General features: G+C 43.6%; 1 protein-coding gene across 1 annotated transcript in view; it reads left to right on the forward strand.

Annotated features, from left to right (window-relative positions):
* LOC126987670 (deoxynucleoside triphosphate triphosphohydrolase SAMHD1-like) overlaps nt 1–22,572 on the forward strand; it is a 112,835-nt gene that overhangs the window by 1,187 nt on the left and 89,076 nt on the right. Inside the window, exons 3-5 of the mRNA XM_050844796.1 lie at nt 8,955–9,043; nt 12,121–12,222; nt 17,722–17,905. Of these exons, the coding sequence (XP_050700753.1) occupies nt 8,955–9,043; nt 12,121–12,222; nt 17,722–17,905 (375 nt within the window). The remainder of the gene's footprint in view (nt 1–8,954; nt 9,044–12,120; nt 12,223–17,721; nt 17,906–22,572) is intronic.

The raw sequence follows: 22,572 nt of genomic DNA on the forward strand, positions 1-22,572 counted from the left end.
GCAAGTAGTCCAGGATGAGATCGATAAGCTTAAGAAGAATAAGTCGCCAGGTCCTGACGGGATATTTCCGAGGGTATTAAAGGAATGCAAGGATGTACTCAGTGACCCACTAACCGACATCTTTAAGATGTCGGTTAGTGGTTATGTACCCAGCCTATGGAAAGTAGCTAATTTGACGCCGATTTTCAAAAAGGGGGACAGGTCAGCTGCTTCAAACTATCGCCCAATTAGCTTAACATCGGTTATAGGCAAGATGCTGGAGTCCATAATAGCCAGGAACATTCGGGAGCATCTAGAGAAACAGCTTAATTCACGACTCGCAGCATGGGTTCACGAAAGGTAGGTCATGCCTCACCAATCTCTTGTCCTTCTACAATAAAGTATTTGAGGCGGTAGACAGAGATGAAAATTATGATGTAATCTATCTTGATTTTAGTAAAGCGTTTGACAATGTTCCTCACCAACGACTGTTGCTTAAATTACAGGCTCACGGAGTAGAGGGTAAAGTTTTGAACTGGGTCAAGGAGTGGCTTAGCAATGGGAAGCAAAGAGTGCAAATCAATGGTAAAAGATCTGACTGGGGCTGTGTTACGAGTGGGGTCCCACAAGGTTCGGTATTAGGTCCACTTTTGTTTATTATTTATATCAATGACTTAGATACATAAATTAGTAGTGATGTCAGTAAGTTTGCAGATGATACCAAGATCGGTACAGTAATTGAGTCGGATCAGGACGCTAGTATTCTCCAGGGTGAACTAAACAGATTGTATGACTGGGCGGATAAATGACAGATGGAGTTCAATGTAGGGAAGTGCAGTATTCTGAGTGTAGGTGGGAACAACCCCTCACATAACTATTGCTTAAATGATACTCTCATAAGCAGGTCTGGGTGCGAGAGGGATTTAGGGGTCTTAGTGAGCTCTGATCTCCGTCCAAGGGCACAATGCATTCAAGCTAGAAATCGAGCAAACAGGGTACTGGGATTTATTTCAAGGAGCGTAAGCAACAGAAGCGCCGAAGTCTTCCTCAAACTATATTTAGCATTAGTTAGACCTCATCTTGATTATGCGGTTCAGTTCCGGTCACCTTACTATGGAATGGATATCATATTGTTAGAATCGGTGCAGAGGAGGATGAGTGATGACTAAGATGATTCAGGAGTTGAGAAACTTGCCACACGAGGAAAGACTCAAACAGTTAAACTTGCATTCTCTAGAAAGGCGAAGGGTGCGTGGAGACATGATCGAGGTTTATAAATGGATGAAGGGCTTTAATAAGGGGGATTACATAAGGTTTTGTTGGTAAGAGAATCGGGTAGGACACTTAGTAAAGGGTTTAAACTGGATAAATTTAGATTCAACAGGGACATAGGCAAAAATTGGCTTACTAACAGAGTGGTGGATGAGTGGGATAGGCTGAGCAGTCATGTGGTGAGCGCCAATGCAAATGTCACATTCAAATATAGATTGTCTTGTACAGGCCTACCGGCCTCTTGCAGACTCCCACGTTCTTATGTTCACTATACCCATTTTTAAAGGGAAAGGAGATGCTTTGAAATGTGGTAACTACGTATAGGGGGATAAGGTTACTGGAGCATAGCATGAAGGTATATGAAAAAATCCTCTGGAGAAGAGGCTGAGAAGGATAATAAGAATCGATAAATGTCAGTTTGGCTTTTGCCCTGGGAGATCAACGACTGAAGCAATATATACTATGAGAGGGCTTCAGGAAAGGTTTATGGAGAAGAGGAGGAGATTGTATCATGTTTTTGTAGATCTAGAGAAGGCATTTGACAGAATTCCAAGGGAAATTCTAAGATGGGCATTGAGAAGGCAAAGAGTACCAGAAAGATTGGTTGAATCGGTGACGGGACTATGTGAAGGTACAACATCGAGAATGAAAATAGTGGTGGGAACATCAGATGAGTTCGAAATTGGAGTGGGGGTTCACCAGGGATTTGCTCTTAGACCTCTCTTTTTTATAACAGTAATGGAGGAGGTAACAAGGGAAGCAAGAGGAGAGGCACCATGGGAGGTGCTGTATGCAGATGACTTGGTAGTAAATGCAGAGACAGCAGAAGAAGTGAAAGAAAAGTTTAATAAATGGAAGGAAGGAATGGAGGAGAGAGGTTTGAAAATTAATATGGAAAAAAAAACAAAGTACATAGTGACTGGAAAAGAAGCAAGAGAAAAGATTAAATCAGGAAAATATCCATGTGGATGCTGTGGGAAGGGAGTAGGTATAAATTCAGTCTTGTGCACATGTTGCAGTCAGTGGTGCCACCTAAGATGCTCAGGCCTCAGAAATGTAAGAGGAGGGCAGAATTTTTCATGCCCAGCTTGCGTAAAGAGACAGCAAGGACAAGAAACTGAGAGGGATAAACTAAAGTTGAATGGAGGAAAGCTGGATGAGGTAGAACATTTCTGTTATTTGGGAGATGTTCTGGACTGTGAGGCGAAAGTGGAGAGAATAGTGAGAGCGAGAGTGGCGGCAGCGTGGTTAAAGTGGAGGGAGGTGGCTAGTCTACTCGTGAATCGTAGCATCCCTCTAAAGACCAGAGCAGGGGTGTACCAAGCGTGTAATAGATAAGTGATGTTGTATGGAGCAGAAACATGGGCTCTAACTAGAAAATTGATGGAGGTATTGAGAGCAAGTGATCGCAGAATGCTGAGGTATATGGCGGGGATCAGGTGGCAAGATAGGGTGTCCAGTGCAGATGTAGCTAACAGATGTGGAGTAGAGAACCTGGAAACAGTGCTCAGAAGGGAAAGACTCCGATGGTTTGGACATGTGAAGAGAGCAGGGGAGGATACAGTGCTGGGAGTTTTGAAGAGATTGGAGGTAGAAGGAAGGTACACCAGTTGGTAGACCTAGGAAAACGTGGAGAAGGTGTATACAAGAAGATTTGGCATGGATGGGATTGGATGAGCATCGGGCAGAAGACAGTAAAATGGAGGAGAGCCATAAAGCGTTCAACCCCTCAGGAAGAGTGAAAACGGACGTTACACGAAATGATGATATACACACACACATAAAATATATATATATATATATATATATATATATATATATATATATATATATATATATATATATATATATATATATATATATATATATATATATATATATATATATATATATATATATATATATATATATATATATATATATATATATATATATATATATATATATATATCTGTAGAGAGAGAGAGAGAGAGAGAGAGAGAGAGAGAGAGAGAGAGAGAGAGAGAGATTTATGCACACGAATGAATTTAGGTATGAAGCTGTTTATTATAATTATAATAAATATAATTTCAGGAGTTCAATTTCGCGTTCACGAGAGCTGAGGAAAGCCATGGCGATGTCAAACTCACGAATGATCATAACACCTGGACGGGCGTTTATATACCCTTCCAACTGAGTGTGGCAACGAAAGTGTTTGCTCGTCGATGTGCCGCAGGTCTGCCGCCGGTAGGCCGGCGGTCGACCGCCGACTGACCTGCTGCAGTCGCCGGTCGGAGAAATTGAAAATCGTATATGGTCGCCGGTCTACCGCCGGTAAACCGCCTGCTTACCGGCGGTAAGCCGCCGGTCCGGGGATTATTGCCTATTTTGTCGGCGATCAGGCCTCGATCGGCTTATCGGGAGTCATCGGGGACGGTCGCGACCGGGACCGGGGATGTGTGAGAGCCCCTTAATGGTGGTCCACTTCACACCTTGACTCTAATCCCACAACTGGAGACAGAGATGTGGCAGCGTAGTACGGAAGGAGAGACCCACGCGGAATCCCCCCGTCCGCCAATTTCTCTTAGATCTACTATACTACAATTACTCTAACTACTACTACTACTACTACTACTACTACTACCACTATTACCATTACTACTATTACAACTCTTACTAACAGGGTTTAAATGACTGTTAGATTATTTAAATGAAGTTTATTACAAAAGACGAAAAAATAATAACATTTATTATATATCATATTACATGACTTTATACTTGATCACAGTTGTTAATAGGAGCATGGTGAGCTATATAGATATTTAAAATTCTCTCTCTCTCTCTCTCTCTCTCTCTCTCTCTCTCTCTCTCTCTCTCTCTCTCTCTCTCTCTCTCTCTCTCTCTCTCTCTCTCTCGCTGTACTGCGAGAATGGAGTAAGCTCCCACCTTCAGTGGACCAGTGCAATAAAATCGACTCCTTTAAATATAAGCTTTACCGACACTTCCTTCTGCTTAATATTTACTAAAATAGGAATTCAAAGTTTGGAGCCATCTGATTAATATAAAATTACTTAGGTTTAAGGACAGACCATCTAGTCTGGACCTTAGGGTCTGTGTGGTCTGAATTTCTTTGTAAATCTATGTAATTTTCTCTCTCTCTCTCTCTCTCTCTCTCTCTCTCTCTCTCTCTCTCTCTCTCTCTCTCTCTCTCTCTCTCTCTCTCTCTCTCTCTCTCTCTCTCTCTCTCGCTTCTGTGTGCTGAGTGCTGAGTGCTATGAATTGAGTGCTGCGTCGTATCCTGTTTTGCTGAGTGATGTGTGCTGATTGAACTTTTTCGCTGAAAGGATAAGTTTTTGCCTTAAGTGTGCTACCTCTCCACCTGTATCTACCTTCTCGACGTAGTGCTGTATAAACAAATACACACATACACACAATATTAGTGTTAAACTCTTTCAGTACTGATTATTTCCACATCTCAGGTGGTAACTGCGCCACTCCCTCTCCTTGTTTACTGTTTACCGTTTACCGTTGATGAGGTTTCAGTCCCCGCACCGCTGCTAGCACGCGAGGGCCGTCAACAATTACGATGTTAGCCTCAATAATAATCCTCGATGCACTTATTCACAAACGTCGTAGTGAGTGAGTCTTGATTGCTTTCACAAATAGCATACTGATGTCATTTTAATAAACTTGGCATTATCATAGTCGCTTGGCCGTGTTTAGGTTCGTACTAATCTCAGTATCTTTCCCTTTTTATAGTATCACAAATATCCATTGTTTCATTTTCCATTTATGTGATGTTTTCTTTATAGCATCACATTTTAATATGCAACGATTATTTCCAACTCAATGAACATTTAACACACTATTTATCTTCAAGTCTCAAACACTAATTAATAGCCATGATCGGTCATGTTACGAATTCTCTCAATTTCGGTCTGAAGAACTACACAACACTGGTCATTCGCTGAGTGGTTGATTTCAGGCTTCTTTTACCTCACACAATTTATACTTTTCTTTTCAGCCATGGTGCAATCTTTTGATTTATGGTCACCAGCACACTTATAACATTTTGGGGCTTCTCATTATTGTTTTTGGCCTCAAGATTGCCGTATCTCTGACAGTGGTAGCATATAATTGTTTGGTATCTATCTCTCACGGTATACACTCCCCATTCTAGTTTTATCTTGTCATGATGTTTGTGAATCAATTCTCTAACAGTTGTATCACATTTCAAAATGTAGTGTATTGTACCATCAGCAACAGGCTTGTTAAAAAATCTCAATTTTCCCCTCAACTTCAGGAATCGAGTGTAGGAATTCAATCCTGTATTACAGAGTCTCAGTTATCTTATCCCCGGTCTCCTCCTTATGCACATTGCAGATAATCTTTGCGTGATCTTTGGCCTTAATTTCCCCACACTTTTTGTGCTAGCTTGCTCTACATTCTCCAATTTCTGAGCTGCTTCATTCCTTATATTCTCATCATCAAAGTTCATAACAATGTTACCTCCATTCGTGAATCTTAAATCAGTAATCTGAATGCCTTGTAATGCCTGGGAAACTTCATTTTTCATCTCAGTAGCCTTTTTATCTTGATCAGAGGCCTTGACGACAAGGAGATGCTTCTTCCTCCTGGGTTTGGCTACATCAGCCCAACTTGCGCCAGTCGACTCCGCTTGCTCAGCACAAATCACACCGGCTACCTCACTCAACTCCTCTTTCACACTGGATACCTGAGATTCAACCTCTTTAACCACAGATATTTCTTTATATAATTCTTGCTTGAATTTTCCAATTTTTCAACAATATTAGTAGCGAGATCGAGATACTTTATGAAGACATGGAGTGCAAATCCAATTTATTTCAGTTATATTATCCTGCTTGACTCCAGTCAAATTAGCACATTTCACATGGCACCACTTTGAACGCAAACAGCATGCAATCCACTACTCGCCTGAAAAAACTTCACTGACGCAGCACAAGACTCTCAGGCTCCTGGTTCTGCCCGCCATTGTCGACTAAGCATTTCCGAGGAGCTCACGCCACACACGTCCTCTCTACTCCCCCCCACCCCCCCTCTCTCTCTCTCTCTCACTTGTTTTCTTCACTTGTTTTTTCTTCTTCCCATTATTGTGTGTGTGTGTGTGTGTGAGCTATTTTTCTCTAGATCAGGGGTTTCCAAACCAGGGGTCGGGACCCCAAGTGGGGTCGGAATGCTCATTATGTGGGGTCATAAAGAGGTCATGGGGTCGATGGGGTCGCTGAGGTACCCCTAAGGCCTGGGAGTACGAAATATCCAAGTAGGGATTACGAGACCATGTCAAATTCATTGCTGTATAGTACTTTCAATGAGAAAAAATAACAAGTCAAATAATAAATTATAATTGCTTCAAGCACCCTTACACGAGCCACAACTGACCGTTGAATCCCCCCTCTCCCTCACTCCCCTACAATCCTCCCCCGAGTCAACTGATATTACATCACAACCGCAACTTCTAATCTTCGGAAAATTTCTAAAGGAGAGCTTTGTCATTGAGGAACTGCTTTCTTGCATTTCACTCGAAACTACAACAAAATGTGAGGATATATTTAATGCTATAGATAAGTTCTTCACTGAAAACAACCTGGACTGAAGTAAAGTAATTGAATGTAGCATGGATGGTGCCCCATCAATGATGGATAAGAATATTGGAGTGCGTGGAATTCTATCAAGAAAACATCCTCACATTAAAATAAACCACTGTATCATCCATCATCAGAGTTTGGCTCCAAAAGACATGTCTCCGAACTTCGCTGATGTGATGCAGGTAGTCATTTCTACTGTCAATTATGTGAAGGTCAGGGACCTGAATTCTCGCATGTTCAAACAGTTGGGCATAACTGAAAATTCTAATCACCACACTCTGCTAATGCACACTGCTGTCAGGTGGGTGGCACGAAGAAAAACTTTGGAAAAGGTTTTCCTTCTTCGCCGTGAACTGGCCACATTCTTGCAAGATCAGGGGCACTAGAATTATTGTTATTTTCGTGATCCACACTTTCTTGCTCGCCTTGCACTTCTGACTGACGTTTTTGAGCACATTAATAAGCTCAACACTGAACTTCAAGGAACAGAGAAATGGGTGTTTGACCTTCAGGGTGCAATAAAGGCTTTTGTGAGCAAACTGCAGATGCTACAAGAAGCTGAAGCTGACAGTTACACTCATTTCCATCACTACTTGGAATTTACAGCTACAAAGGATATTGACTTTGATGAAGCACTGGATCTCGCAGAAGAGAAACAGGATTTACTTAATTATTTGCAAAATCTGAGAAGGAATATGAATGCTAGATTCTCAAAGTTGCTAACCGAGTCTTTTGATTTTGTGCAATTTCCATTCAAAACTGATGCAAAACAGTGTTGTTCTATTGCACTTGAAATAGCAGAGTAGCATATTATGTAGTGTTAAAATAGTATCACCAGTTTGTAATTGCCAATTTGAGAATTTCATTTTGATTACCTTTCTTTTGTAAGTAAAATCTAAATATGTTTTATGTATTAATTTCTCCTTTACATAAATACCATCATATGACCAAAAATTCATAATAGTGCTGCAAATGTAGAAGTAAACATGAACACTTGGGATATATATATATATATATATATATATATATATATATATATATATATATATATATATATATATATATATAAATATATAAATATATATATATATATATATATATATATATTTATATATATATATATATATTTTGTTATGCCGGACGTGTTACTTGAGTTCCGTGTCGCCGTCAGGAGACTCCGTGGGAGGGAGATATGTAAACACCTTGCACAGCTTATGTAGTTTAATATTCTTCCTTAGTAGTACAATTCACTCTGACTCTTCACTGGCCAGTAGCTTACTATGACTGGGACTGACTCCTCTCGCCCTCTTCTCCTATATATACCGAACAGTACAGTCTAGAACGTTACAGTATATATTAGATTATACAAGAACATGTAGCAAAAATATGTGCGAGTTGGCAACACTTCCCGAATGGCGCCTGGCCGCACCCCGCAGGCGCTGGCGGGGCCTTGCTCCTGCCCTCTCGCTCCTCCGGAGCCTTCCAGAGGCCCATAGACCCGGGGGAAGCTTCCAGCACAACAATATATATATATATATATATATATATATATATATATATATATATATATATATATATATATATATATATATATATATATATATATACTTGGGGTCGCACTGAACAGTTTAAAGTGCTGAATGGGGTCGTGCTAGGAAAAGCTTGGGAACCCCTGCTCTAGATACAAACACATACCCTCCCTCCCTCACACACACACACGCACACACGCACACACACACACACACACACACACACACACACACACACACACACACACACACACACACACACATGTACACGTACCTATTATTGTTAGTATTACTAGTATTATAATTTTCATTATTATTAATATTATTATTTTTATTATTATAATATTTATTATTATTATTATTATTATTATTATTATTATTATTATTGTTATTATTATTATCAGAGAGAGGGAGAGGTTTCGTCTCTCTCTCTCTCTCTAAACATGGGAGTATATATTTTCTGGGTTTCTATGGGGATATGTGTCTTGAGCTAATGATGATCTCTTTCCTGAGGCATCTATCTGACAGCTTTCCACAGTCACTGTCATTAACACACTGTCACTATGAGGCTGCACTGGGCACTGTCACTGTCAGGCGGCACTTCGGCGACACCGTCACTGTGCTGAGAACACGCCCGGTGGGCGTGTCCGCAGCCAGGTATGGGCGGCACATTTGACCCGGTTTATGGTCAGATTTCCCACGTCCACCCGGGCCGTAAAAATGTTCCACAGCTCTGCCGTGGCACACGTGACGGCCCTTTGAAACCTCGCGGTGTGTGTATTTTGAATCTCAAGGAGAGGGCCAGACACTACCGCTCTCGTAGTGCGCCCTGTCCTCCTCCATGGGACCCGAAGAGTCGCGAGGTGTGGTGTATGGTGCACCTGTGCCTTGTGCAGCACTGTGAGAGCACCGACTCGCCTTTGGTGTTCCAGGCTGTCCAGCTGGTTGCGAGGAGCGTCACGCCGCTGGTGCTGCTGCTGCTGTTGTCGCTTCTGCTTCTGTCGCTGAGGTTGTTTAGCCTGTCGCCGAGGATGGCCACTGACGCCGTTTAAGAGGCGTTCAGCTTGCCGCTGAACCTTATCCAGCAGGAAGAGGTGGCATTGGGCATTACTCATCCAGGTGAGAGGGCTATACTCCATGACAGACCTCACTTGCGCCTTGTATACCTTCATGAGGCCGTCAGCGTCGAGTAGGTGTCTTACTCGGCGCAGGAGTGTCACTCGTAGGGATGCTCTGTGCGCCACACTCTCCAGGTGGCGGGCGAAGCTGAGTTGGGAGTCGACCTCCACCCTCAGAATGTTGATGGAGTCATTAATGGCAAGGGTGTCTTCTCCAAACCTCAGCTGGCCTTCTGTTATCCCGCGACCGTGATATGGAGATGGCCTGGGTCTTTCCAGCAGCAAACCTGCCACCGTCTACCCCATGCCATGATGTCATTAAGTTGTCGATTAATGATATCTACGGCATTCGCAGCCTCCTCCCTTGCGTAGGTATGGGAGAGAGTGAAGTCGTCGGCATAAGCCGATGCCACGGGAAGGCTTTGGAGGAGGTCATTAAAGTAGATGTTCCACAGGATGGGGCCCAAGTGGTCCCTGTAGAACTGACGCTTCAACAGGGTACGTGGCCGAGGTGCAGCCATTCACCACAACCCTAAGACTCCGTCTCTGTAGGTAGCTCGAGAACAGCTCCAGCAGTCGCCCCGAGATGCCCAGCTGCTCGAGTTTGGTAAAGCTACAGTCACACTGACTTTACGACCTGCTAACGACCACCTGCGACCTCAAAATGCTGCGATTCACACCCACCGCTCCCCGACCACATAGGTGGCAAAGTAGTCGTGCGACCGAACGGCTACCGGTGGTCGTTTAGTGTCCGTCCAGTGGGTGGCCGGACGGCGACCATGGTAAGATTCACACCTTGACTTCATACCTGGAGTCAGGCCGCCGACCGGTGACCGACAGGCAAAGACCAGTACGCGTCCTGTCGCAATGAGGACAGCGACCTCCCTTAACGACTTGCTGCTGACGTGTTACAGTATATAATATTTTCACCCAGTTATATTACACATTTCTCATTCTTATTTCTGTAAATTATTTGTAAAAAAAAATAGTTACTTATAAAGGTAATGAAAGTATGGTGTGCTTTACTGCAGCAAAAGACGGATATTTGTGACCCCCCCGCCCCCTATGTGCCGCAGACATGCAAAAAATGCTCCAAGCAATCTTGGTTTAACCTTTTGTTAGTATGTATGTAACATTATATTCGTTCTAAAGCATTTCCATCACCCTGGGCAGAGCAGAAGATGAAATTAACAGTTCTTTTTTAAATGAATAAAAGCCATTAGCTCTACAGACTCTCATTGTTACTGCTGTGCACATCATGTCTTGCAATAATTTATTTTGGTTAGGCAGAGGTGACCCATACACAGTGTGCTTGACCTGTGGAGCAGGTTGAGTTGGGACGGAGCTTGGGCGGGCTGAGGGGCGTGGGACGTCACTGCTCAGGAATGTACCTCACTTCCGGGCAAGGTTGGTTTGACCTACCACCGGTCGCCGCACAACTCGCCGTGTGGTGGAAGGCCGGACGTCGACCACGGCCAATGACAGATGAAAAGTGGACGCCGACCATCAGCGACCTCCTACTATCTGACGGCAACCAGACGGCGTCCGCTTGCCATCCGGTCGCCGTTCAACAGTTAATGGTCACCTGTCGGCCACCGGTGGCAGTCCACTTACCGTCCAGACGCAGTCCATTCGGCCACCGGACGGCAACCTTTTTTATGACCGGCAGCGACCTGAGAGGTCGGCTGGAGGTTTTAGAGCATGACCTAAAACCTCCATCGGTCGCAGGGCAGACAGAGACACATGACGATCGCACGCACGACCAATCGTCGACCATGTGAGACCTCCCGCGACCTGCAGGTCGCTGGAGGTCGGCAATATGTCGTAGAGCCAGTGTGATTGGGCCTTAAGGAGTCCTCTGTGCCACACCCGATCGAACGCCCTAGTTATATCCAGGGCAATGACGAAAACGGGCCGGCCACAGTCTAGGGCGTCGTGCCATGTCTTGGAGAGGAGGAGGAGCAGGTCCGACGCTTATTGTCCCTTCCTGAACCAATATTGACTTGGGGATAGAAGGTGGTGCTCCCCTAGGTGGCACGTCAGCTGTTCAGTAATTATTTTTTCAAGTATTTTGCTGATTACTGACAGAAGAGATATGGGACGGTAGTTAGAGGGGTCCGCAGCCGCAGCCCATATTAGCACTGATCCTCGGGTCACTTCCTCCTTCCGCTTCCTTTCTGTGCCTTCAACAGGGTGTTTCACGCCGACGGCGTGAGTGTTTTAATTTTTCTTTTATGGAAGGAGGAAGAGCCGTTAGCTTTTTAAGATTAGGTTTATTTTGTGTGTGTGTTCTTTTTGTGCCTGTTTTACGTGTATTTTCGAGTTAACCTCGTGTCTGTCCTGTTTTCTTTTTTTTTTCTTATAAATTTTTCCAAGATCCCTTGACCACCCCAGTGGCCTCACTGGGGACGTAACAGTTTGCAGAATGAAGTTTCGGTGATAATACTTTTTCAAGCACTTACTTAATCCGTTCGTAAAGTAGGGTCACGTATGTATGATGTTTTCCAATATGTTGATCATGAAACCTGTTGACTTATACGGTTGTTTTGACATTGTAGAAAATGCTTTATAGTTCAAGTTTGTGTGTATATATTCTCTAGTCAAGCAAGATATATAACTGCGTTGTAATTTTTCTCCTTACAGGTTCATCAAGACTGTTGGCTCTTGTTATTATGTATTCCCTGCAGCAGCACATAATCGCTTTGAACATTCTCTCGGGTGAGTTATTGCTTTCCTCTGGTTACGGTAGAATTTGTTTGTGAAGCTTTGATGTGTGTTGTTTATACTCATAGCTGGGCGTTATCGCGATAAGTTATCGCGATACTTTATCGCTGATAACAAAATCGGGTTATCGGCCATCCGCTACTTATTTAAATATACATCGGTATCTTCGTTACTTTTGTAAGCAAACTAGCGATAATCGCTACTTTTTTCCGCCTCTCAGAAAAAAACGTTGTCTCCCTACTGCTCATGCGTGGCCCGGTGTTGTATGAAAAAAACTTCGGGGTATGAAATATCTTCGGTGAAGAGATTTCATACTTAGATCATCAAAATTAAAACACTAGGTTATTTTTTTATGTTACTCAAAAATCAATATATCAAAGAGAAAAATCATTTAACTTTGCCCCCAAAATGATTATTCATTGCCTCAAATTTGATATTCCATATTCGTTTGTGAGCATGCCATGGTATTGAAGGCACCCGGTGTTGTGCTATTTGGTGACCCATCGTTAAAAGCTTGCGCTTTTGTTTACAAACACTGGTCTCTCGTGAACTGCGCATGCTCAGACCAGTAAGTGTAGACCTGTACAGTCTCATAAAGCTTTTTAACACATTAAGAGTTGCTGGAAAGCTGAATCAAACATAGAGTACCACCATCCTCGCTGTTTCTAGAACGTCACTCTGTACATATAAATACAACTCGTACAGAGTGTCGTTCTAGAAACAGCGAGGATGGTGGTAGTGGTATATTATGTCTGATTCAGCCTTCCAGCAACTCTTAATTACGGTTTAAAAGCTTTGTGAGACTGTACAGGTCTACGCTTGCTGGTCTAAGCATGCGCAGTTCACGAGAGACCAGTGATTGTAAAGAAAAGCTCCAGCTTTTGACAGTGGGGACGCCAAATAACACAACACCGGTTCAGGCGTTTCTAGTATTACCGTCCATAGGTACGTGTCAACGTGTGGTTTTTAGGTTTTTTAAGTTTTCTAAAATACAGATAACGAAAATTTGAATTCATCTGTTTTTTATTTGAAATATCAATATAGTATCGTTTTCGCCTATCGGACTTATCGCTAGTTAGTATCGGAATTGTGGGTTTGTATCGGGTATCGGTTATCGGTTATCGCCTATATTTGTCTCCAGTTAACGAATATCGGTTATCACCGTTAAGGTTTTTCATTATCAGTTATCGGTTATTGGGAATAAGGTTTTCTGTCATCGTGCTCAGCTATGTTTATACTAGACCTGGCGCCACCATAAACACTTGTCTGCGCCACAACGGGCTGGGGAACGGCCTTCTAAAGGCTAAAGCCCTATTCGCACATAGGCGATCTTGGGACGTCAGCGCCACGATCCTGGCTCGTTCTGGTATCATCGGAATTTGGTGCACTTATGCCCGTCCCATGGGATGTGGATTATTTTGACACGACGCTTGTAGGCGTATTTCCCAAATGTTGGACGGAAGCTGCACAACCATAACGATGCCTGCCACACAGCTGTCCGATATCTGAACGATCGACGACGATTGATCTTGGAGATTTGGATTTAACGTGGTATGTAGTATGTGCCGCGCCCTTTCCCTAGATGCTAATCCCTGGGTGCGGGAAATGGGAGCAGCATTGACGTGTTGCTGCCCTGACCGACCTATCACACACACACACACACACACACACACACACACACACACACACACACACAACACAGACACTTTACTTTTAAGTTAATTTTAAGTTTGTAATTTTAGAATGCTCTCCTTATATAATATGTATATTTTCAGCTCTCGAGCTGCTTGTTCCTAAATAAACCGTACATTATTTTTATCACCCCCCCACACACACACACACACATACACGCACACGTTCCATCCTAGGAGATTTCAATGTTCACCACCAGCTTTGGCTTTCATCCTCTTTCACTGACCAGCCTGGTGAACAAGCCAACAACTTTGCTCTCCTCAACGATCTAGAGCAGTTGGTTCAGCACCCTACACGTATTCCCGACCGTCTTGGAGATAGGCCCAACATACTAGACCTCTTCCTTACCTCTAATCCTTCTACTTATTCTGTCAAACTGTTCTCTCCGTTGGGCTCCTCCGATCAAAACCTTTTCTCTGTATCCTGTCCTATCGCTCCTGTACACCCTCTGGACCCACCGAGGAGGCGATGCTTCTGGTATTTTGCTTCAGCTCGGTGGGACGACCTGAGGATGTACTTTTCCGATTTCCCGTGGAATGATTACTGCTTCCATGAGAGAGACCCTCTGTGTGTGCGCAGCGCGTCACAGAGGTGATTGTCTCTGGAATGGAGACACACATTCCACGTACAGTCTCTACTCCTCATGCTACAAAGCCTTGGTTTAATCACGCTTGTTCTCGTGCTATCAGAGATAGAGAGGCAACTCACAAAAGGTACCAGAGCCTCCGCACTCCTGCTAACCATGATTTTTATATTTCTGCCCGGAATCATGCAAATCTATTCTTCGACTTACCAAAACTTCTTTCATTAATAGAAAATGTCAAAACCTTGCTTTTTCTAATTCTTCCCGGGACTTCTGGCACCTAGCCAAAAACATCTCCAATTTCACTTCTTCATCTTTCCCTCCTCTCCTTAACCCTGACGGCAGCACCGCCGTCTCATCTATCTCTAAGGCTGAACTCTTCTCTCAAACTTTCTGTAAAAACTCCACTCTGGAAGATTCTGGGCATATTCATCCTACACATCCCCCTCTGACTCCTTTATGCCCGTTATTAAGATTCTTAAGAACGATGTTTTTATGCCCTCTCAGGCCTCAACTCTCAGAAGGCTTATGGACATGATGGAGTGCCTCCTATTGTTCTTAAAAACTGTGCTTCCGTGCTGACACCCTGCCTGGTCAAACTCTTTCGTCTCTGCCTATTAACATCTTCCTTTCCTTCCTGCTGGAAGTACGCCTTCATACAGCCTGTGCCTTAGAAGGGTGGCCGTTCCAATCCCTCAAACTACCGCCCTATAGCTTTATTTTCCTGTCTATCTAAAGCTTTTGAATCAATCCTTAACTAGAAGATTCAAAAGCATCTTTCCACTTCTGACCTTCTATCTGATCGCCAGTATGGGTTCCGCAAGGGTCGTTCTACTGGCGATCTTCTTGCTCTCTTAACTGACTCTTGGTCATCCTCTATTAGCCGTTTCGGTGAGACTTTCTCAGTTGCGCTAGACATATCGAAAGCTTTCGATAGAGTCTGGCACAAGTCTTTGCTTTCTAAACTGCCCTCTTTCGGATTATATCCTTCTCTCTGTTCCTTTATCTCCAGTTTCCTTTCCGGCCGTTTTATCTTTTTTGTGGTAGACGGTCACTGTTCTTCCCCTTAACCTATCAACAGTGGTGTCCCACAGGGCTCAGTCTTATCTCCCACTCTCTGTTGTTTATTAATGATCTTTCCAAAACGAACTGTCCTATCCGTTCTTATGCCGATGACTCCACTCTGCATTACTCAACTTCTTTTAATAGAAGACCCACCCAACAGGAACTAAATGATTCCAGGCTGGAGGCAGCAGAACGCTTAGCCTCAGACCTCACTATTATTTCCGATTGGGGCAAGAAGAACCTGGTGTCCTTCAACGCCACAAAAACACAGTTTCTCCACCTATCCACTCGACACAATCTTCCAAACACCTATCCCCTATTCTTTGACAACACTCAGCTATCACCTTCTTCAACACTAAACATCCTCGGTCTATCCTTAACTCAAAATCTCAAATGGAAACTTCATATCTCTTCTCTTACTAAATCAGCTTCCTCGACGCCGGGCGTTCTGTACCGTCTCCGCAAGTTCTTCTCCCCCGCACAGATGCTTTCCATTTATAGGGGCCTTGTCCACACACAGCTCTCCTAGACAGAGTGGAATCCAAGGCTCTTCGTTTCATCAGCTCTCCTCCTCTTACTGATAGTCTTCTACCTCTCTTTCTATCTTCTATCGATATTTTCATGCTGACTGCTCTTCTGAACTTGCTAACTGCTTGCCTTCCCCTTCCCGCGGCCCCGCTGCACACGACTTTCTACTCATGCTCATCACTATACTGTTCAAACCCCTTATGCAAGAGTTAACCAGCATCTCCATTCTTTTATCCCCTTCACTGGTAAACTCTGGAACAGCCTTCCTTCGTCTGCATTTCTTCCTGCCTATAACTTGACCTCTTTCAAGAAGAGTGTATCAAGACATCTCTTCATCCGAAATTGACCTCTGTTTTGGTCACTATACTTTTCGCTTTGCGGGAGCAACAGTTAGCGGGGTTTTTTTTCTACATTTTCTTTTTGTTGCCCTTGAGTTGCTCTCTTTGTTGTAAAAAAAAAAATCATGTAAGGATTAATGTGACTGTTTTCAATAAAATATCTATTTCTGTCTATTTGTGTGTGTGTGTGTGTGTGTGTGTGTGTGTGTGTGTGTGTGTGTGTGTGTGTGTGTGTGTGTGTGTGTGTGTGTGAAAAGAGCCTCCATCCGGAAGGGAGTTACGATGGGAACAATCGGTTAGATTGTTCGCATTGCAATTCATCGGCCCCTGCCGGAACGCCGATGACTGTGGCACTCAACCATATCTTTTACTATACTACAGATATATAATACAAAAAACAAAAGAATTATACATAAAGAATAACAAAATAAAGGACGAGTTGGGTCTTATGTGGGGCGCTGCTGGCATAGCGCTGCTGCGTTCCCGCGGATCACTGCGAGGCTGACCCGCTGCCGCAGTGTGTGTGTGTGTGTGTGTGTGTGTGTGTGTGTGTGTGTGTGTCAGTTGTAGCATGCATGTGGAAGAGGCATCATGTTAAGGTTTACCGTACTGGTGTGCGGGTGGCCGCCCATCACCATTGCAACCAAAGGTACGGAGCACTACGTGTGGGACCACACGCATGAAAACTTAGCAAAAAATAATTTAAAAAGAAGTGCATGGGTCCATGATTGCTGATACTCTTCGGAAGGATGTGAGTGGGGTTATCATTTCCAATAGCTCAAATAACCCTCCAATTGATGAAAACTGTAGGACTCTCACCCTTCATAACAGAGTTCTCTGACGAGGTTTCGGTAAACACTCCTTTCCTCCCGTCTTTGAAGCCATGATCGTATCGACAACCGCTTCTTCCTTCCATTTAACTGTAGCAACAAAGCCACAACTTGAGTAACAGCAGCACAAGCTGTAGCAGCCTTACTTTTGCAGCCGGCACCATGTCGATATAGGACAACTGGTTTATTTACGTTTTGAATACAAGCAGCCGACCTTGGTTGTGTGTGAGTTGTAGTTGTGGGTTACAACTGCAACGCTGTTGGAGGTAGAACGCCCAGTGTGAACCCAGCTTAAGGTGGATGTTAATAATGCATGCTGTTGCCATAGCAGCTGTACATGGAAGAAAGCAAAGGTACAAAATTGGGAGTAAAAACGAAGTTTGGGTGTTTTTCTTAAACGTATTATCTATTATATGTGGCTAAATATAATATGTAATTTACATTGTTTGTGTGGCAGGGTATGTTTCCTGGCTGGTCAGCTGGTGCATGCACTCCAATCAAGGCAACCTGAGTTGGACATCTCTGACAAGGACATCTTATGTGTGCAGTTAGCTGGCCTTTGTCATGATATAGGGCATGGCCCCTTCAGTCATCTCTGGGAGCTGTTTGTCAAAAAAGCAAGACCTGAGAAGAACTGGAAGGTGAGTAGCATCAGTTTATGCTTTGACTGACAAATTCGACAGAAAAAATTATAACCTGTCAAATCTAAAAGTGGAGAATTCTGTGTTGAGTTTCACTATTAAATGATATTTGTCAGAGGTGTTAGAAGGGTAAAGATCCTTCTAACTTTGTTAGTGAATTCTGACCAGTCGAGGAAAAAGCATAAGGTCGGTAAATAATCAAAGATAATTCTATTTCAACTACACTTGCACCAACAGTCTGGTTAAGAGCGCATAGCCCTACGATAGCTTTACAGAGAAAGGAAATTATCATAGATACCATTAAAAATCATTACTGCTACACCAATAATATAACTGTCAAGAACTAGAAACCTAGAAATGCTAATATGTATTTTATGACTTGGTCGTGGTTCAACTTTTACGTCTCTGCTCTTTCTTTAGGTCAAAACAAATGTAGGAATAACAATGAAATGTTTTGTAAATATTTTTCTTGGGTGCACCATTACATCACTTGCTCTCGTGCCCACGACATTGACTCTTCTGAATTTTCCACCATCTGGTCACTCTATTACTAAAGGTAAATATGGAGAATCGCTATGCGTCTCCAATATTGCTCCCACGGGAATAATAACGTTTCCAAGGTATCACATACTGTTGTACTACTCTAGTTTTACCGGCGCATCAAACATATACTGCGTCTACAAGTGATGATAAGGAATAACAGATAATATTCCTTTCCCCTTCAACAACAACAAAGGGATATGAAGACCAGGGAAATTGTGGGGTAAAAGCAGCTATTGCAATGATGCTGTCTACCTGAAATGAAGAGTTTCTGTGCTCTGCTTACGGCGAAAATATATATTTTGTAAATAAAGCCACCAATGGCGACCCTGTGGGCCAGCGCCATTTTGATGGCGACAGTGCGCCTGCTCAATAAATGCACGGAACCCCTCTCTTGCTAAGGGATCGAGTGTTAAATCAAAATCGAGTATTAAATGTAAAAGACTCCGGAGTTCAAGTAGTTGGTTTGAGAGGCTTTTATGTTGGTTTCCTATGTGTGAGGAGTTTAATAGGGGTCGGGGTCAGGTGTTTCTTGGCTTGCACCTACCCGGCTGACCTAGTTTTGCAGTGGAGAAATGGCGGACAGATGTGGTGGATGTGAGGAGCAACATTCGCAGGTTCGGGAGACACTCACCATTTCGTCAGCTATTTGGCAAAGTCCATGTTCAAGCGTACGTTCCTGGATATTGGCGAGCGGTTTCACCATTTCCTTCTCCATGCTGCAACAATATATTCCGTCCAGTAAAGGTATGGGTCGAGGGGGGCGAAACCCCTCCGTTAGCACTCAGGTTATGTAAAGTTCGATTGGAGTAGTTTAAATATGCTCCTCACCCAAAAACCCCGACCTCCCGCGGGTCCCCCAAGATCGTTGGGGGAACGGAATTCGGCCTTTTCTTTACTTTTAAGTACTTGAGCCTTCATATTATGGTTAAGGGACATGTATTTAGTCCCTTAACTATAATATGGATGCGTAATATCGTATTTTGGAGGCGCGGAGTGATCTTCCACAATTTCCTTACTAAATACGTCTGTGCTGTTTATCTCTCACCTAAGTTTACCAACTATGTAAATTTTTTTTGACTATTTGAACTCTAAAGTGGAGAACATCTTGATTCTCCCTTCGCTGAAATCTCCATCCTAGGAGATTTCAATGTTCACCACCAGCTTTGGCTTTCTCCCTCTTTCACTGACCAGCCTGGTGAACAAGCCTACAATTTTGCTCTCCTCAAAGATCTAGAGCCGTTGGTTCAGCACCCTACACGTATTCCCGACCGCCTTGGAGACACACCCAACCCGACCGCCTTGGGGACACACCCAACATTCTTGACCTTTTCCTAACTTCTAACCCTTCGGCTTACTCTGTTAAACTGTTTTCTCCGTTGGGCTACTCCGATTACAACCTTATTTCTGTATTCTGTCCTACCGCTGTTGTACATATCGCTTCAGCTCGGTGGGACGAACTGAAGATGTATTTTTCCTATTTTCCGTGGAATGATTACTGCTGTGTGTGTCCAGCGCATCACTGAAGTGATTGTCTCTGGAATGAAGGCAAACATTTCACGATCTTTCTCTACCTCCCATGCTAAAAAGCCTTATTTCAGGCACGCTTGTTCTTGTGCTATCAGAGATAGAGAGGCGGCTTACGAAAGGTATCAGAGCCTTTGCACTCCCACTAATAATAATCTTTACATTTCCGCCCAGAATCGTGTCAAATCTATTCTTCGACTAACTAAGAACTCTTTTATCAATAGAAATTGCCGCAACCTTGCTTTCTCTAATTCTTCCAGAGACTTCTGGCACCTAGCGAAAAATATCTTCTCCAATTTCACTTCTTCATCTTTCCCTCCTCTCCTTAATACTGACGGCAGCACCGCCGTCACATCTGTCTCTAAGGGTGAATTCTTCCCTCAAACTTTCTGTAAAAACTCCACTCTGGACGATTCAGGGAACATTCCTCCTACTCTGACTTCACTATGCCTGATATTAAGATTCTCAAGAAGGATGCTTTCTATGCCCTCTCTGCCTCAATTCTCTGATGGAGTGCCTCCTATTGTTCTTAAGAACTGTGCTTCCGTGCTGACACCCTGCCTGGTCAAACTCTTTCGTCTCTGCCTTTCAATATCTATCTTTCCTTCCTGCTGGAAGTACGCCTACATACAGCCTGTGCCTGAGAAGCATGACCGTTCCAATCTATCAAACTACCGTCCTATAGCTTTATTTTTCTGTCTTTCAAAAGCTTTTGAATCAATCGTCAACCGGAAGATTCATGTCATGTTCATGTCATGAAGTCCCTCAACAAGAGTATATGGCGCTGTCGATATCAATGCAGTCGGACAAATATTCGAATCTTAAAGTTGGTAGTGCTCCGTATCTTACTGTATGTCTGTGAGACATGGACACTGAATAGTGACTTGGGAGAGGCTTGTCGATGCCTTTGGTACCAAGTGCTTTCGTAGGATTATGGGGTATTGATGGAATGACTTCGTGTCGAACCAGCGATTGTGTGATGAAACTGAATCAAGGTTTGTTAAGCCGGCGTCACACTGAAGCAAATCTGGCGAGCACGAGCTTTTGCTGGCAGCTTTTGCTCGTGGGATGGCTTGCTCGCGAGCTTTTGCTCCTGCGTTTAGCTCGCCGTTTAGACGGGGGAGCAGCTCGGCGAGCCGCGAGCAGACAGTCAAATGAGCTCTTTGGTGCACCGATATGTGAATAATATATATATTGCCTAGTGTATTGGATCCGTATACCCATGTTTGATGGTGTTTGTAATATTTTATAATATTGTGAAAAGTAGTATTGGTTTTATTTTGATTTCTGTATCCCTAACCAAGACCAAGACCGCCCAGCTGATATAAACACTCGCCATGGCTACCTTCGCTCCTAGTTCTAGAGTTCATTGGTCCTTCGGTATTGTGCACTCTTTAATGTATTCCTTCTTCATTCGGTAGTAGCTGTAGAAAGAAGTCTCATTCTCCAGCCTCATCTCCATCACGAGCTTATTGTACACACCATGGGTCTCCCTCCTCTTCAACCATGACTGAACCCAGACTCGTCTTTCCTTCTTCTGCGCTCGTTGAATAATGGCAAGTAATGCCGTCACAGCTGCACACTTAGCCGTAATGCGAAGCGTAGATGTAGTAGTCGCCATGGCTGAGGCTTTGTTTACAATGTTGCTCGTCGCTCGTCAGTTTGAGGATAACAGCGAGTTGCTCGCAAGCAAAAGCTGCCAGCAAAAGCTCGTGCTCGCCAGATTTGGGTCCAGTGTGACGCCAGCTTTACCAGTTTAGTTCGTGAATGCCATCTGCGGCTACATGGGCACGTGGCACGCCTCTCGGACGTCGACCTTATAAAGTTGTGTCTGTAGGAAACAACCCTGAGTGGAGGGGACCAAGGGGAGGCCCACGTGACTCATGCTGGGGCTACTCGATCGATCCTGCCCAGATGGACTTGGATGGATATCCTCAGGTTGTCCTACCAACCTTCAGCAAAATGCCAGAAGCACCAGCTCTTCGGTGGGTCCAAAGGCTGTACAGGAGCGATGGGACATAATACAGAAACAAGGTTGTGATCGAAGGAACCCAACGGAGAGAAGAATTTAACAGAGTAAGCTGAAGGGTGATTGGTTAGGAAAAGATCTAGCATGTTGGGCGTGTCTTTAAGGTGGTCGGGAATACGTGGAGGGTGCTGAACCAACTGCTCTAGGTCATTGAGAAGAGCAAAGTTGTAGGCTTGTTTACTAGGCTGTTCAGTCGAAGGTATGAAAGCCAAAGCTGGTGGAGAATTTTGAAATCTCCTAAGATGGAGATTTCAGCGAAGATAATGAGTTACAATGTGCCCTACTATGAAATTCAAATATTCAATAAACGTTACATAGTTGGTAGAGTTAGGCAGCACAGATTTACTTAGTAATATAATGAAATTAAATTCTAAGCAGAATGGTGGAAAATTCTGTAGAGTTAAGGTCATGAGCACGAGAGCAAGTGATGTCGTTTCGTAAATAGACGCAACATCCAGCTTTGGATTGAATCTTAGGATAGAGATAGTAGGAGGGAATACAGTAGAGATCACTGTCAGTAGCCTCCAAGACCTGTGTTTCGTAGGTAGAGAGGGGGAGGTTTAGAGGAGGA

Source organism: Eriocheir sinensis, chromosome 66 (assembly GCF_024679095.1).
Source record: "Eriocheir sinensis breed Jianghai 21 chromosome 66, ASM2467909v1, whole genome shotgun sequence".
Classification (NCBI taxonomy): Eukaryota; Metazoa; Arthropoda; class Malacostraca; order Decapoda; family Varunidae; genus Eriocheir; species Eriocheir sinensis.